The sequence below is a fragment of the Corvus cornix genome, chromosome 3 (assembly GCF_000738735.6).
Source record: "Corvus cornix cornix isolate S_Up_H32 chromosome 3, ASM73873v5, whole genome shotgun sequence".
In the NCBI taxonomy this organism is placed as follows: Eukaryota; Metazoa; Chordata; class Aves; order Passeriformes; family Corvidae; genus Corvus; species Corvus cornix.
In genome coordinates this window covers 14824183-14836875 of record NC_047056.1, presented here as the reverse complement: position 1 = coordinate 14836875, position 12693 = coordinate 14824183, and the positions used below count along the sequence as shown (strand labels likewise).

General features: G+C 47.1%; 1 protein-coding gene across 3 annotated transcripts in view; it reads right to left on the bottom strand.

The window, feature by feature from the left end:
- Nucleotides 1-246: 246 nt before the first annotated feature.
- Nucleotides 247-12693, bottom strand: part of ALK (ALK receptor tyrosine kinase) — a 313097-nt gene continuing 300650 nt past the window's right edge. For all 3 annotated transcript variants that reach the window (XM_039569696.1, XM_039569697.1, XM_039569698.1), the window contains 7 exons: nucleotides 11364-11461; nucleotides 10196-10288; nucleotides 8439-8540; nucleotides 7118-7252; nucleotides 6449-6539; nucleotides 3052-5139; nucleotides 247-1068 (listed from right to left, as the gene is read on the bottom strand). In XM_039569696.1, coding sequence (XP_039425630.1) covers nucleotides 4435-5139; nucleotides 6449-6539; nucleotides 7118-7252; nucleotides 8439-8540; nucleotides 10196-10288; nucleotides 11364-11461 — 1224 coding nt within the window. In that variant the 3' untranslated portion in view covers nucleotides 247-1068; nucleotides 3052-4434. The remainder of the gene's footprint in view (nucleotides 1069-3051; nucleotides 5140-6448; nucleotides 6540-7117; nucleotides 7253-8438; nucleotides 8541-10195; nucleotides 10289-11363; nucleotides 11462-12693) is intronic.

Below are 12693 nucleotides of genomic sequence, written 5' to 3'. Positions count from 1 at the left end.
TAAAAGCCAGCCTTGGTGGTTTGTGACAGAAGGAATGGCACCTTTCCCTGTAAAAATCTTGGTGTATGACATTTGCAATGCAAAGACGTCTGGAACAGCTGCTGAGAGCCCAAAGGGTGGTTCAGGGTACCACCAGATCTGCTCCTTTGGGTGTTCATCACCTTAATACTTCTGCAAGTAAAAATGGATGTCCAGAGACCTCCCTCGGATGTTGATCCAATCATTGCACAGCCCAACACGGAGAAAGCCAGCTACTGTCACTTTATTTGTCTTCATGCCTTGTGGTTCACTACACTTGTTTACAATACAAATACACTATTCAATACAAAATACTCAATGACCATATATTAGTGTTTTTCGTCATAGTATCCCTGAAGTGCACAGGCCCTTCCTTTATAAACAATGTTGCATAAACGGCTGTACATGAGACTGACACTCCTATAATGAAGCTCGGTACTAAAAGAAGCCAGATGGGGACGCGTGGGACGTTTCCCTGTGATGGCTTTAAGTGTGGGACAGACAAAGGGCGATGTCTTTGCTGCTGTGGAAGGCTGTTTGATGCTATTCCCACGTCCAGGTTCTCATCCCGCAGTACCGGGAGCGGACATGCGGAGCGGGGCCGTCCTTGCCCGTGCCAGCCCTGCCTCTGGTGCCGCGGCTGCTCCCGCAGCACCCGGCCAGGGCGCCCGCAGCACCCACGCTCCCACAGCAAGGCGGCCCTGCGGCTTCCCACCCGTGCTCCCTGCACCTCCTCCCGCTGTGGCCAGGCTCCTCTCCCACCCCGCTCCCTCACTGCGGCTCGGGGAAGCAGAACCACCCACGCTCCTGCCTCGCTTCATTCCCAGGCACATGGTTCAGTGGCAAAAAGGGACAACTGGAACGGCAGACAGGCATCCGAACCTAGTTTACCTCCAGCAGCTCATGGAATCAGAAACTACTTATCTTCTATAGGAAACCAGGTAACATCCACATGGAAATAAGCCATTTTCACAGCATAAGAGGGGTGGCACAGGGTTTTTCCCAGTTGTGCTTTACATCCTGTAGATCATACTGTTTCCTGCTTTTCCACTGCAGAATGAGGAAGACATAAATCAGAACATCGTTATTACCAACACAAAAGATTAACAGTCTTAAAAACAAGTTCCTTAAAAAACACACGGTGTGTCAATAAACTATAATTTAAAAAATAAATCATAGACAAAAATGGGTAAGAGGGTTAAAATAACTTGGATTTTTCTCCTAGCATGGAGGGGTTTGATAAAGGAATTTGGGATTTACAGAGTGCTTTGGTCTGGTGAACCCATGGTGACTTAAATCCTTTCTGGTCCCTGTAGCTCTGAGTACTAAACAGGTGAATCATCCCAGACACAGAAATTAAAAGTTTCTGGCATGACTGGACAGAATGCTCATGGCAACTGCAGCCTGCACACAAGTAACAGAGCACCCTTTGGTCCAAGCAATTAATGGTAGTCTTCATTTCCTTAGAAAGAGGACAGGTAAATGCTCCAGCCCTTTTTCTAAGTGAGAAGATTTGATTAGCACCAGTATTTACAGAACAATTTTTGCAACCTGGGGTACTGTGCTTGGACAGCACACAGGGGTACCAAACTAAATGCTTGCTGTGGAAGAACTCTGAGATGGTGTAGTTTTAACATTAAAAATAAGCCCAAAATGTATATCTGAATTCAAAGAGTTAAGAGGGAGAGATTAAACAAAACCAAAACAATATGAACAAACCCCAAAACCCAACCAACCAAAAAATCCAAACCACTAAAGAACCCACAGCAAAGCATTTTGCACTGGAGACACAAGAGGGAAGCTTACTTAAAAGCAATTGCCAGTGCTGAACAGTATTTGTCTAATGCACTGTACTCAGCAGACTGGAGAATTTCAGCAGTAATTCACCATTTCCCCTGATCAGAATTATCTCGATATATTCCATAGGTAAGAAGCAGGAATGTGTTAGCTCCTTCATTTTTTTACAACTCCCATTCTGTAAGAGTATTTTAGTAGAAATTCTGTGATAAAATAACTGCATGGCACAAGCCCAGAGCAGTAACCACACTCTCAACATGGCAGGGAGAGCCTGCCTTTCACACCTACAGACTTAAAATCATCCCTTGCTGCTCGTGGTTTTTAAGTTTCTTTAGAAATGCCACCTTTAACATCATAACCTGGCAGCTTATCTGCATTTGTGCAGCATTGAAGCTGCTGCCCCAGATCCAAGAATTAATTTCAGCTAGTCAAAGATCATTAACTTAGCAACTTTTTGTTCTTGTGCATTCTTTTGAAAACACTCATCAGTAAACAGGTCAGCTTCTGCCCTCAGTAACTTTGTAAGGCAGCAAAAACTCAGTGTGCTCCTTTGCAAAGAAAAGCTGAAGAAAACAATGAGGAGCTTCAGCTCTTCTGCAAATGAGAAAGCTGGAATACTTAAATGAAAATTGCTATTATATGTGAATAATGTACTAGTGTAATAAATTGTTCAGATAGTGCTTGCCTCCTGAATTAATCAGCTTTCCTGAGAAACTACCCCACTGAGTTTACTGAGCTAGAGAGAGAGAGACTGGTGTGACACTAACACAGTCCTAAGCCAGACAGAATTCCTCCCCAGTGGCTATTTCACAGCAAGAGCTGCGAGCCTAATAACCTTGGAGATGACAGATACCCTCTTAGCTCAACCTAAAGAAGCCTGTAGGTGTAACCCTTGTTATCTCCCCTAACCCATGGAGCAGCAGTGGGATGGATCTCTAGCAGATGAACATGAAATTCAGAGCAGCCCCTGACCCAGCTTCCCCACACACGAGCACAGCCTGTTACCCAGCCACCACATCTGCTTTTGGATTTGGTCTAAAAAAAGGATTTAATTCTGTGTATCAGAGACACCAAAAAGGCAGATTAGGAGAGCACACTCCTGCTCCCCCTGCAGTGTATTTTTTACAAGGGGCGAGGCCCAAGGCAAGCCCTCCGATTTCAATCTGCACATCCCAAAGTTTATGAGTATGCATACAGGGATTCTGGTCTGCTCCCTTATCAAGACTGGAAGCTTACCTCAGCGTTTGGATCCAGGGCCAGACTCAGGGTCACTTCACTGAAACAAAGAGTCTCAGACTGAAGAACACCTTCCCACTCCTTTGCTGATGCTCCACTACTCCCATTTCTATGGAAATAAGCACCCCTTTTTGGATAGCGTTCATGCTAAAAACAGCTCCTCCCAACCCTAAGCTGAAGTTACTAATGCACATCTTTACACATGAATTATTTCCTACATCTATGTTTTGACAATACACTTAACTGGAATATTTTTCATGCACGGGGTGTACAAAGTGAGTCAATGGAGTGTTTGTCCTTAAACCACTATCATACATGTATTTTGCTGAAGGAACAAGGGCTCTAAACCCTTCAAATACAGACAGTATCTGGCTTCCAGATGGTGGCACGACGTAGTCTTCTGCCTTTATGATGTTGTTCGTATAGGGTATGTCAAAGGCTATTTCAAACCTTCAAGGTATGCAGGTGGCTGTCCATTTTCAGGGCATGGTGAATGTCTCTCTCATGACCATGGTCCTTTAAAGCTTCACCTTGATTCCACTTGGCACTCACAAGTTCCTGATGAAGGGCATTCCTACTTTTGTAGGACACAAGGAATTTTAAAGGGCTTTACTTGGTTCTGGTGCTTAAGCGTAGGTAAACAAAAATAAACCAAAAGAAAACCCCAGCCAAAGAATGCCTGCCCCCTGAATGCCTCATAGCATCTACACCCATCCTCTGCTTCCTCTCCTCTCCCCTACAAGTGATGCAGTGTGACCAGGGTCTTTCCATTGCCCTGCCAGCACCCCTATAACACTGTGCATTTAAGGACCTTCGAAGACTGGACTGTAGCTGGAACAAGACTTGAGAATGTGCCATCGCATCACCATCCAGCGCTGTCGTATTTTTTTCGGTTTGGATAGAGGATGCTCTTCCCAAACCCACTACAAGCTCTGCCAGCAGCAGGAGACCTCCAAGTCTTCCACAGCAATGACAAATTTGGCACGGAAAAGCCCAGACATGAAACACTCATGGCAGTGAGCCGCGGCTTGACACGGGAGCAGAGGACGCACAACCGGGAAAAGCTCACAGGAGGGGCATGACGACAACCATGCGGATGAGTTGATGCAACAGCAGCTGGGCCTTGCAGTTAACAACAGTTCCCTGCATCCTCCCTCCCCCTTGTTTCTTTGACTCTGCAGGGGCTCCGGTGGTTTGAAGCCTCTCAGGTTAGTAGAAGTTACAGTAGAAGTTACAGTGTCAAGGGTGGCACTTTTGGAGCAAGTTTGCACAAAACAGGAGGTGATGCTGTCAGATCCCTTGCTCGTGGTGTGTTGGGTATCAGGACATCTCTTCAAGGCTCAGGGGCCACAGGGGGAAAAGTCAAGAGAGGGTCGAGGGCTCTCAGGGCCCCTGCTGGGTTATGTGGCTCTTGTTTCTAAGGATGGGGTCCTTGTAACTGCTAGCGCAAGGTGGTGTGGAGTTTTCCAAGGGTAAGCCCTGCTGTTGGTATCCATAGTTGACATTCCCACAGGGGAAGTGGCGGAGCCTAAAGAGAGGCACTTCTTTAACACTTGCAGTTAGGGAAGATGGCTCTAAGAGCAGGGAGGAGCCTGGCAGCCTGCCAGTCACAATGTTGGGCCCCACAGTACAGTTTCCTTCCTGTCCCAAATTCTCCCTCTCGGGCCTCTCCTTCTCCAGCAGAGAACTGTTTTTGCTGGCCTGCTTCTCCGCAAACCAGGAACCGTAGGTTGGATTCCACAGGTTGGTGGGCTTGTTTCTGGAGCCCCGGCTTTTGTGCAGCTCGGAAGGGGGATTGGACTGGGCGTAGGCCATGTTGATGTGTCCCCCCCCTGTGGCTGACTGCACCTTCCTCGGCCCTGACTGTTCCAAGGCTCCCACTTTCCCTAGAGATTTTCCAGCAGTGATGGCTGACGGCAGTGGTGGTGGAGATGGCAGGGTTTGCTTATCATCCTTTCTGTCTTGGTGTGTTGAGACCAAGAGAGGAGGAATTCCTTCTGGATCGTCGGGGCGCATCGCCACCTTCTCCTCCTCCTCAGCTGATGGGCCGTATTCTACTGGCAAGGCGGTGTTGATGACGTCGGGATCCTGCCGGAGGAACAACAGGAGTTTCTCAAAGTCTGCAGCCATCACACATTGAAGGACACATCTAGCAGCTGTCATGCTATGATCTCAACACATCCCACCACCCAGAGACCACATTCCATGAGGAAGGGATACAGACAAAGTGCAGTTATGTGTGAGATGCAAAGGGATATCCTTAAAATCCAGCTCTTTAAGAAAAAGTACCCCTTAAACTTACCATAGAAAAGCAGAGGCACAAAACCAATGAAAAGCATTTTTTATGTCCAGTGAAATTTCCTGTGGGAATGGTTTTTGGAATCTATATAATCTCAGAGTTCATAACACTCTCAGATAATATTGAGAAAATCAAAAGTATTGCCATGAAAGTATTGCCTCCACACAACAAGGGAGGAATGGGAAAGCAGAGAGAAGACAATACTGGCAGACCCCTTGAAGCCTGAATCCATAGGGACTGCGGTTCTGAGCTACTTAAGCAGTTTTGAAAATCAAACTGTGAGAAAATGCAGTGATCCTGGCAACCTTTACTTATTGCTATATGCCATGGCAAGCTACAGATAGCAGAATAAAATGCCTCCCAATCCCAGGATCCAAACACACGTAAAAAAATACTTCAAGCTTCCCAAACAACAAGGGAAAGCAAACTGACTGAGGTGGACCACAGTGAGGTCATACAAGGAGTCTGACTGATGCAGGCAGGAGAACAATTTCCAAACTGCTCTACTCCTCACAAGCTAAACTGGTGGTAAAAAATAAGTAAATCAGATTTTGGCTTGGAAAGACAGCCACATCTTTTCCCTGTTGCTCAGTCTAAGCATCACCACTCCTTTAGCCTGGCCTTCTCCACCTGCCTTCTCCAGTGCTGTCAGATTCAAAAAACTGCCAACAACTGCTGAAACCACCTGCAAAGGGTGCTCTGAGCTGGGATCATTTCTGTTCAATGCTGAGTGTGCCTTAAGGGTAAACACTGGGATGGAGTGGCTGGGATGAGGCACATGAAAGCAGTGCAGGTCTGTCTTTGCTCTTTTGCTTGTTGGAATCTGTGCCTTTATAAGCAGAAGCAGAGCTACAGGTGTGCTCTTTGTAAAGCTGTGTAAGCCTGTGTTAGCCTGTGCCTTTCAGCAGCGAAAAACAAGAGGGATCAGGCACCTGAGGTAAATACCCCAGCCAAGGGCCCAGGCTGTCATCAGTCTCCCTGGACTGCTGACTGCAGCACAGCAGTGCTGCCTCTTCATCTCATGCCCTGGCTTGTCCACACAGCTCCTCAAGAAGAACCCTCTCCACCCCTCTCACCCGAGGTGAATGACACAGATACCTGAGTGCAGTACTCAATCCTCTCCAGGATTATGGCGAAGTTGGGCCGGTCTTCAGGCTGGTGCTGCCAACACTGGGTCATAATGCGGTAGCTGGAAGGGCAGAACAGGAGGTGTTCATGAACAGCAGATCCCGTGGGATGTGACAACTACTCATGGCAGCTTAGGAATCAAAAACATTCATCCCCACTCTTGCTTCTAACAAATGAGAGTTCTCTGCCTTCCCTCGAGCTGGACAACTGATGCAGTGCTAACCACTGAAATGTGACTACCAGTGGGGTGAAATCCACAGCCTTTCAGAGAAATAACTCATCCACCTGAAATCCCTTGGATAATACACTGAAGGTAGGCAGGGCTACAGATAAAGGAGCCTGGTTTTCCCTACCTGTGAACAGTCTGATGCATTGAAGTTTCACAGCTAACCTAAGACACAGAAATACTGTGTCATCTTTGACCAAACAAGCAGTGGCCAGGACTTCTCAAATGGGCCCTGAATTATTTTTCAAAACAACAGAAAAAACAAATATTACAGAAATCACTGGCACTAAAGTTTAATAAGGCCAATTAACCATGATTAGGTTAATCTTAAAAGTCATTAACTTTTGACTAGAGAAAAAGCATTTGAAACGGAAACTTAGTTGCATGAATATATCAAAGTTAAAGTCTCATACACAGGGCCAGGGCAGTTTTTAGGTGGATCCATCCTTCCTCCATTGGTGACAAACTCCAGAACCTCCTGGTTGCTTTTGCTGGGGTAGGGCATGTATCCCAAAGAGAATATCTCCCACAGCAATACGCCAAAGGACCTGAGTACAGAAGGAAAGGAAAATAAAGTGAGGGATACTGGAATGACCATCACCAGTGGGCAATGCCTTTAGGTTCAGTACCATCAGCACTGCACTTTGTAACCTTTGATCAGGCAGCTGGTGGAAATCCTGCTGTAGGATTCAGACATAAATAAGCTGCACACTTGTAACAATGAACTTTAAAACCATTAACAAATACCAGTAGCTGACTGTTAAGTGAGTGAAGCCTATCATGTAGGTGATAAATATGGTTGTTTTGCCCTTGTACTCAGCACTGCTCAGCTAGAGGTAACAAAAGTGAAAGTCAGGTTATCCTTTTCTGAGAACACTGACCACTGACAGGACTTATGGCAAACTTTTCCTCTGGAATAGCTATCTTGCATGAAGTAACATGCTAGTGAACCCCCACTGATGCTCTGAGGCCCACAGGCCCCACCTGTCACTCAGCATACAATAAAAACACTCCCTAGCAAACACAGCTCTGGGCCTGGGTGCTGTGGCCTGCAAAGCCCTGGGGACAGTGGCTGGGACAGGACCCCCTCCAAAGCATTCGCCTGGTCAGTGGCTTGGAAACCACAACCTCATTGGTTAAAACTGTAGGGAGAGATGTGCAGCAGTGGGAAACTCCTCTGCTTGGTGCTGAGACAGGCAGAGCTCAGCTGTACGAGTGTGGACCTCACCCCTCTGCTGGGGCTTGCTCACGAGCTGTGTCCTGGCCACCAGCCCCTTCCCCTCCACACATGCCCTGAGCTCTTGCCTCCTGCTCACCTGATTTTCCTCCCCACCTCTGGCCACTCAGGAGCTCCCAGTGCTGCTGTAGGCCAGGAGAAAGGCAAAACCCACCGTGTACGACACCCTTCTCCCTGACTGGCAGGATGGATCCTGCCTGCAGCCTCCCGTGCTGCTTTCCTCAGTGTGGGACCAATGCTTTCCTCCCTGGAGCAGCACCTGCATCTGCTTTGGTCTCCTTTCCCTGCCTGCTCACTTATCCTGCAGCACCCACCTCTGCACAGGTCTGACCTTTCTGTTCCCTCATCTCCTCTACCACCACTGGCTCTGAAAGACCCAGCTTGTCTTTTGAGTATGTGAGAAGTGAAAGAGAACGTGTGTTTTTTACAAAATATTCACAGTTTACAAAAGGGGTTACAACACAGACAGACTGGACAGAGGAGGAAAGGAAGCTCACCATGTGTCTGTTTTTGATGTAAATATCCCTTCCATGAAAGCCTCAGGAGGCATCCATTTGACAGGCAACATTGCACACCCACCCTTACGATAGTAGCTGGCTCTGCAAAGAACAAACAAAACAAAAGATTCAGCCAAGAATTCAGAAAATGCCATTAATATGGGATTTTTATAATTACAAATATTGAAATTATGAGCCACAGGAGAGACTAATTTAGGCGGAACAATCTAAGTGCTGAAATGGCCTGTTTCTTCTCATAAAAGTAGTGGAAAGGAGCAAACCATGGAAGTGCTGCTTAATCTACATCACTTCAGGCTTGATCTGGTGAACTAGTTATCCTGATAGGGAATTACTAACACAGTAACTGCTGCTGGCAGAGCCTTCTCCTGCCCTTTTCAACCACAGCAAGACCTCCTCACCTCATCTCACACATGGTCATCTTGAGCAGCCCCACCAAAAATAAACCAAACCTATCCCATATATACCCAGTCTAAAGCACTGCGAGTAAAATCCAAACCCCTTTGTAGTAACAAGGAGCTTGTTGAGGAGGATGCCATTAGAGCTGGGAGAGTAGCACAAAAATGTTCCTGAGACAGGAATTACAACAGCCCTTTAGAGTCACTGTCATTTAAAATAAAACCTGCAAGCCCCAAATCCTGTTCTGGCAGTTGCAGGAGGCTGCTCATGCAAGCTGGTACCACTGATCATAACCGCACAGCCTGAGCATCCAAAGGATACTCCTGGACAAAGAAACAAATGCCGACTTCAAAGGCACCTTTGAAAGCTCAGCACTAAAGTGTTCATCTTGGCAGTTCGTTCTGCTGATTGTGTGAGGGTGACAGATGCTCCTTTCTCCCAGCAGAGCCCCATCTGACAGTGGGGCAGCATGGGGGCTCTTTGTGGAGGTAAAAAACCCAAGCAGCTCTGACACGCTTGGGTTTTTGAAGATAGCACTCTGTTTGCATCACCTCAGGCTGTGATACTGTCAGATCTCAAGCTAAGCAGAGCCAAGCCCAGCTTAGTGATTGCACAGGAGAATCCCCAAGCAGGAAAAAAAGAAGGCAAGGCACTGGAATAAGCAGTGCGGGTGACTGAGCACAAGGCATTCCTTCTTCCGAGTCAGGGCAAATCAATTCCTCAGCACAGCAGGATATAGAGCTGCACTTCTAGAGGTGCTCTATGGAAGATGAGACATCAAACTGCAGCTCTGACTGCTTATGGTCATTAAAGATTTTCTGGCACTTCTTGCAAGAGCAGAGGTAGTTAACCCCATGCCCTGGCTGAATTCTAGTTTGGGTGATTACATTTTCCTGACCTTCTTCTTCACCTTCCTCCTTTAGCTGCAGTAAATTGAGGAGATTTACTGATGATACCAAACCAAAGGTGCAGGGGTAGCATCAAGGAGAGAGATTAAACTCAGAATCATTTGGGATCACAAAACAAAAGGGCACATTAATGCCATTCAGTGTGGAGAACAAAAAGAAAGGAAACTGAGGACAGAGTCTAAGAGGGAAGAAAAGCACCTTCCATGACCATTAGACTTCGCTGCCCAGGAGAGAGATGTCAGGAGTGGGAAAAGTCTCCAGAACAGTTCAAGGCAAACACCAGAAAGGCACCAGCTGGGATTCACCAGGGTGGAATCTCTCCTCTCACCTCACTAGGGTTACACAGAGCAGCACAAGAGCCTGCACAAACACTGCTCCTCCCTCATTTCAGTGACCTTCCACTTGCAGGTACCCTGGGCTTGGCTCTGCTACCTGTATATATCCCGGGCCATTCCAAAGTCTCCAATCTTAGCCACTCTCCCAGGCCCTCGACAGGTAAGGAGGCAGTTCCTCGCAGCAATATCCCTAAAAGGAAGGGGAAGAAAAGAAACAGAAAGAGAAGAACCACTTAATCATTTGACAGTTTTGCAAGTCAAAAAGAAAACAAAAAATAGTACCTACTTTCATGAGCTGCAGAGAACCTAGAACAGCCAGAAAAGTCAGTGTTTATGGATAACTGCAATGTCCCCAATTCCAGTCTATCCCCACAGCAGGAACAGTTTTGTTCTTTAACATTTTTGCTTTAAACTTCACATAACATCTTCCAGTTGAAAGGGTGGGCCTCCCGTGAGCCTCCCTTCACCCCAGGAGCTATTTTTATGTCTGTAAGGAGTGCAAGAAGTGAAGCTGATTTCAGCAATGTACTAATCCCAACATCAAGCTGTCTGGGGAATGATCCACTCATCTGTTCCTACTGTGCTTGTTCAAGTGTTGTCAAAAGGCTGTTGTACTGTCAGAGACAGGTAGAACAATGTGCAGGTGTTGCTCTGAATACTGAAACTGTGGGCCTGAACCTGTGTATGCAGGTAAAGCTCCAAGCTCCACCTCTGCTGGGCTGGAGTAAACATTGAGGTCTGAATAACACAGTGGCACACACAGTGGGTGTCTCTCAGAACTGTGAACTGCCACCTCTCTACTCATCTCTCCTCATAAGGCAGGATTTTAGATGCTTGCCAAACACCCTGTTTTGCAGGAGCAATGGTCACCAGATGTTGCCCTTCTGGCTGTGCTTGTACAGGTGTTCTTTGAGGGGGAAAAGAAAAGCCTTCCAAAATGAGTAGACAGGCACTAAATAAAATTCATGACAGGAAGAGCTTTAAAGACTTCTGTCACAAGACTGTGTCCATTTGCAGAGTAGCCAAATAGGCTGCACAAGTGCAGGCCCTGAGACAGGGCTCAGGATCTTTGGCAAAACTACAGACCTGTGCCAGCCTGATTTATAGCAGCTCCTCTCTTTATTGCTTCTCTGATTTGGATTTTGTCTACCCTTGTTTAAGGGTATGCAGCCACTAGAGTGCAGCAGGACATAAAGATAAGGAGCAGGGCAGTAGAAGCCCGTGCTGGCCTCTCTGCAAGTCCTGCCCAGGCTGTGCTCACCTACCTGTGAATGAAGTGGTTCTCCTCCAGGTACTGACACCCACAAGCAATGTCACGGGCCACATGGAGCAAGTCCAGCATGGAAAGGGAGGAAGGCTGATTCTACCAAAAGAGAAGGGACATGGGTTAAAAGCAGGAACATGGTGTGAGTCGTCGCTGATACAGCGCTGGGAGCTCTCCGGCAAGTGACGTACCTCTGATGTCAATACACAAAGGGGTTAGGAGAACACACAAGAGAGAGGTCATATCCATGAACTATGGAAAGGATGTGCAGACACAATGTCATACAGATCCCAGGAGACAGAATCGGAATAGACAGAATCAGCTGGATCTGACTTTCCAGCTCCATTGGGATGCTCCTGTAAGAATTTCCCCCAGTTCTCATGGCAGATTCTTCTGAATTTTCAGCACGATTTTTGAGATCTGTAGCCTGAACTGTTCTTCACTGAGTTTCTTTGTATTATTGCCAGCTTCTCTCTAAAGTCACCTTGAACCACGAGAATGACATTTTGTATAATGGCATGAGTCACATTTGCTCTTTCCCTCCTCCACATCTGTGTAGGTTTTATCTTGCCCCTTTGAGCACTGACATAGTTTTGTGTAGCCAATGGCTATGGAAGACTAAGGCTGCCAACTCCTTGTTCCTGCCCCTCTGATGAAGTCCACAGCCCTTGCCAGGAGGAGCCAGATGCTTTAGTGGAAAGGGCAGGATTTGCACCAGTGCTTCTCAGCCCCTGAAGCCAAACCATCAGCTGCTGCCCTGAGGTGTGAATCAGTGAAGCCTGTGTCGAGATTCAGTGATCCTTGTGGCCAGTCCTGGGGGCAGGAGGAAAGTGCTGCTGCCAGAGGAGTGATGAGAAACAACTGGGTGGCAGTGAGTGTTCATGCCACAACAACCATGTGATAGCTAAGTGTTTATCAGCCTTTGTTATTGGACCAAACAAGCGTATCACACTCCTTCGATCTCTCTTATGACACCAACCATGCTGCCCAGTCCCCAAAAGGCACACCTGCCCTTGGGGCTCTCACACCAGTGCACAGACCAGCGTAGCTTCTCCAGTGACGGGGACTGCTGGATCTCCAACCCATCTGTTGTAATGAAGTGTCTCCCGATGGATGCAATGCTGTGCTGGCCATCCCACCTGATCTAAACCACTGCACACTGGGACTGGAAATAAGTCTCTGCTCTGCAGCAGCCAGTAGTTAAACAGTGGTCATTGAGTGGTAAAACTCAAGAAAGAAAATCTTTACGTCCTCTGAAGATGTTAGAAAAAAACCTGGCCTCAATACTTGACTAGTGAAATAATTGAAAAATGCTGCATTTCTGTGTGAAC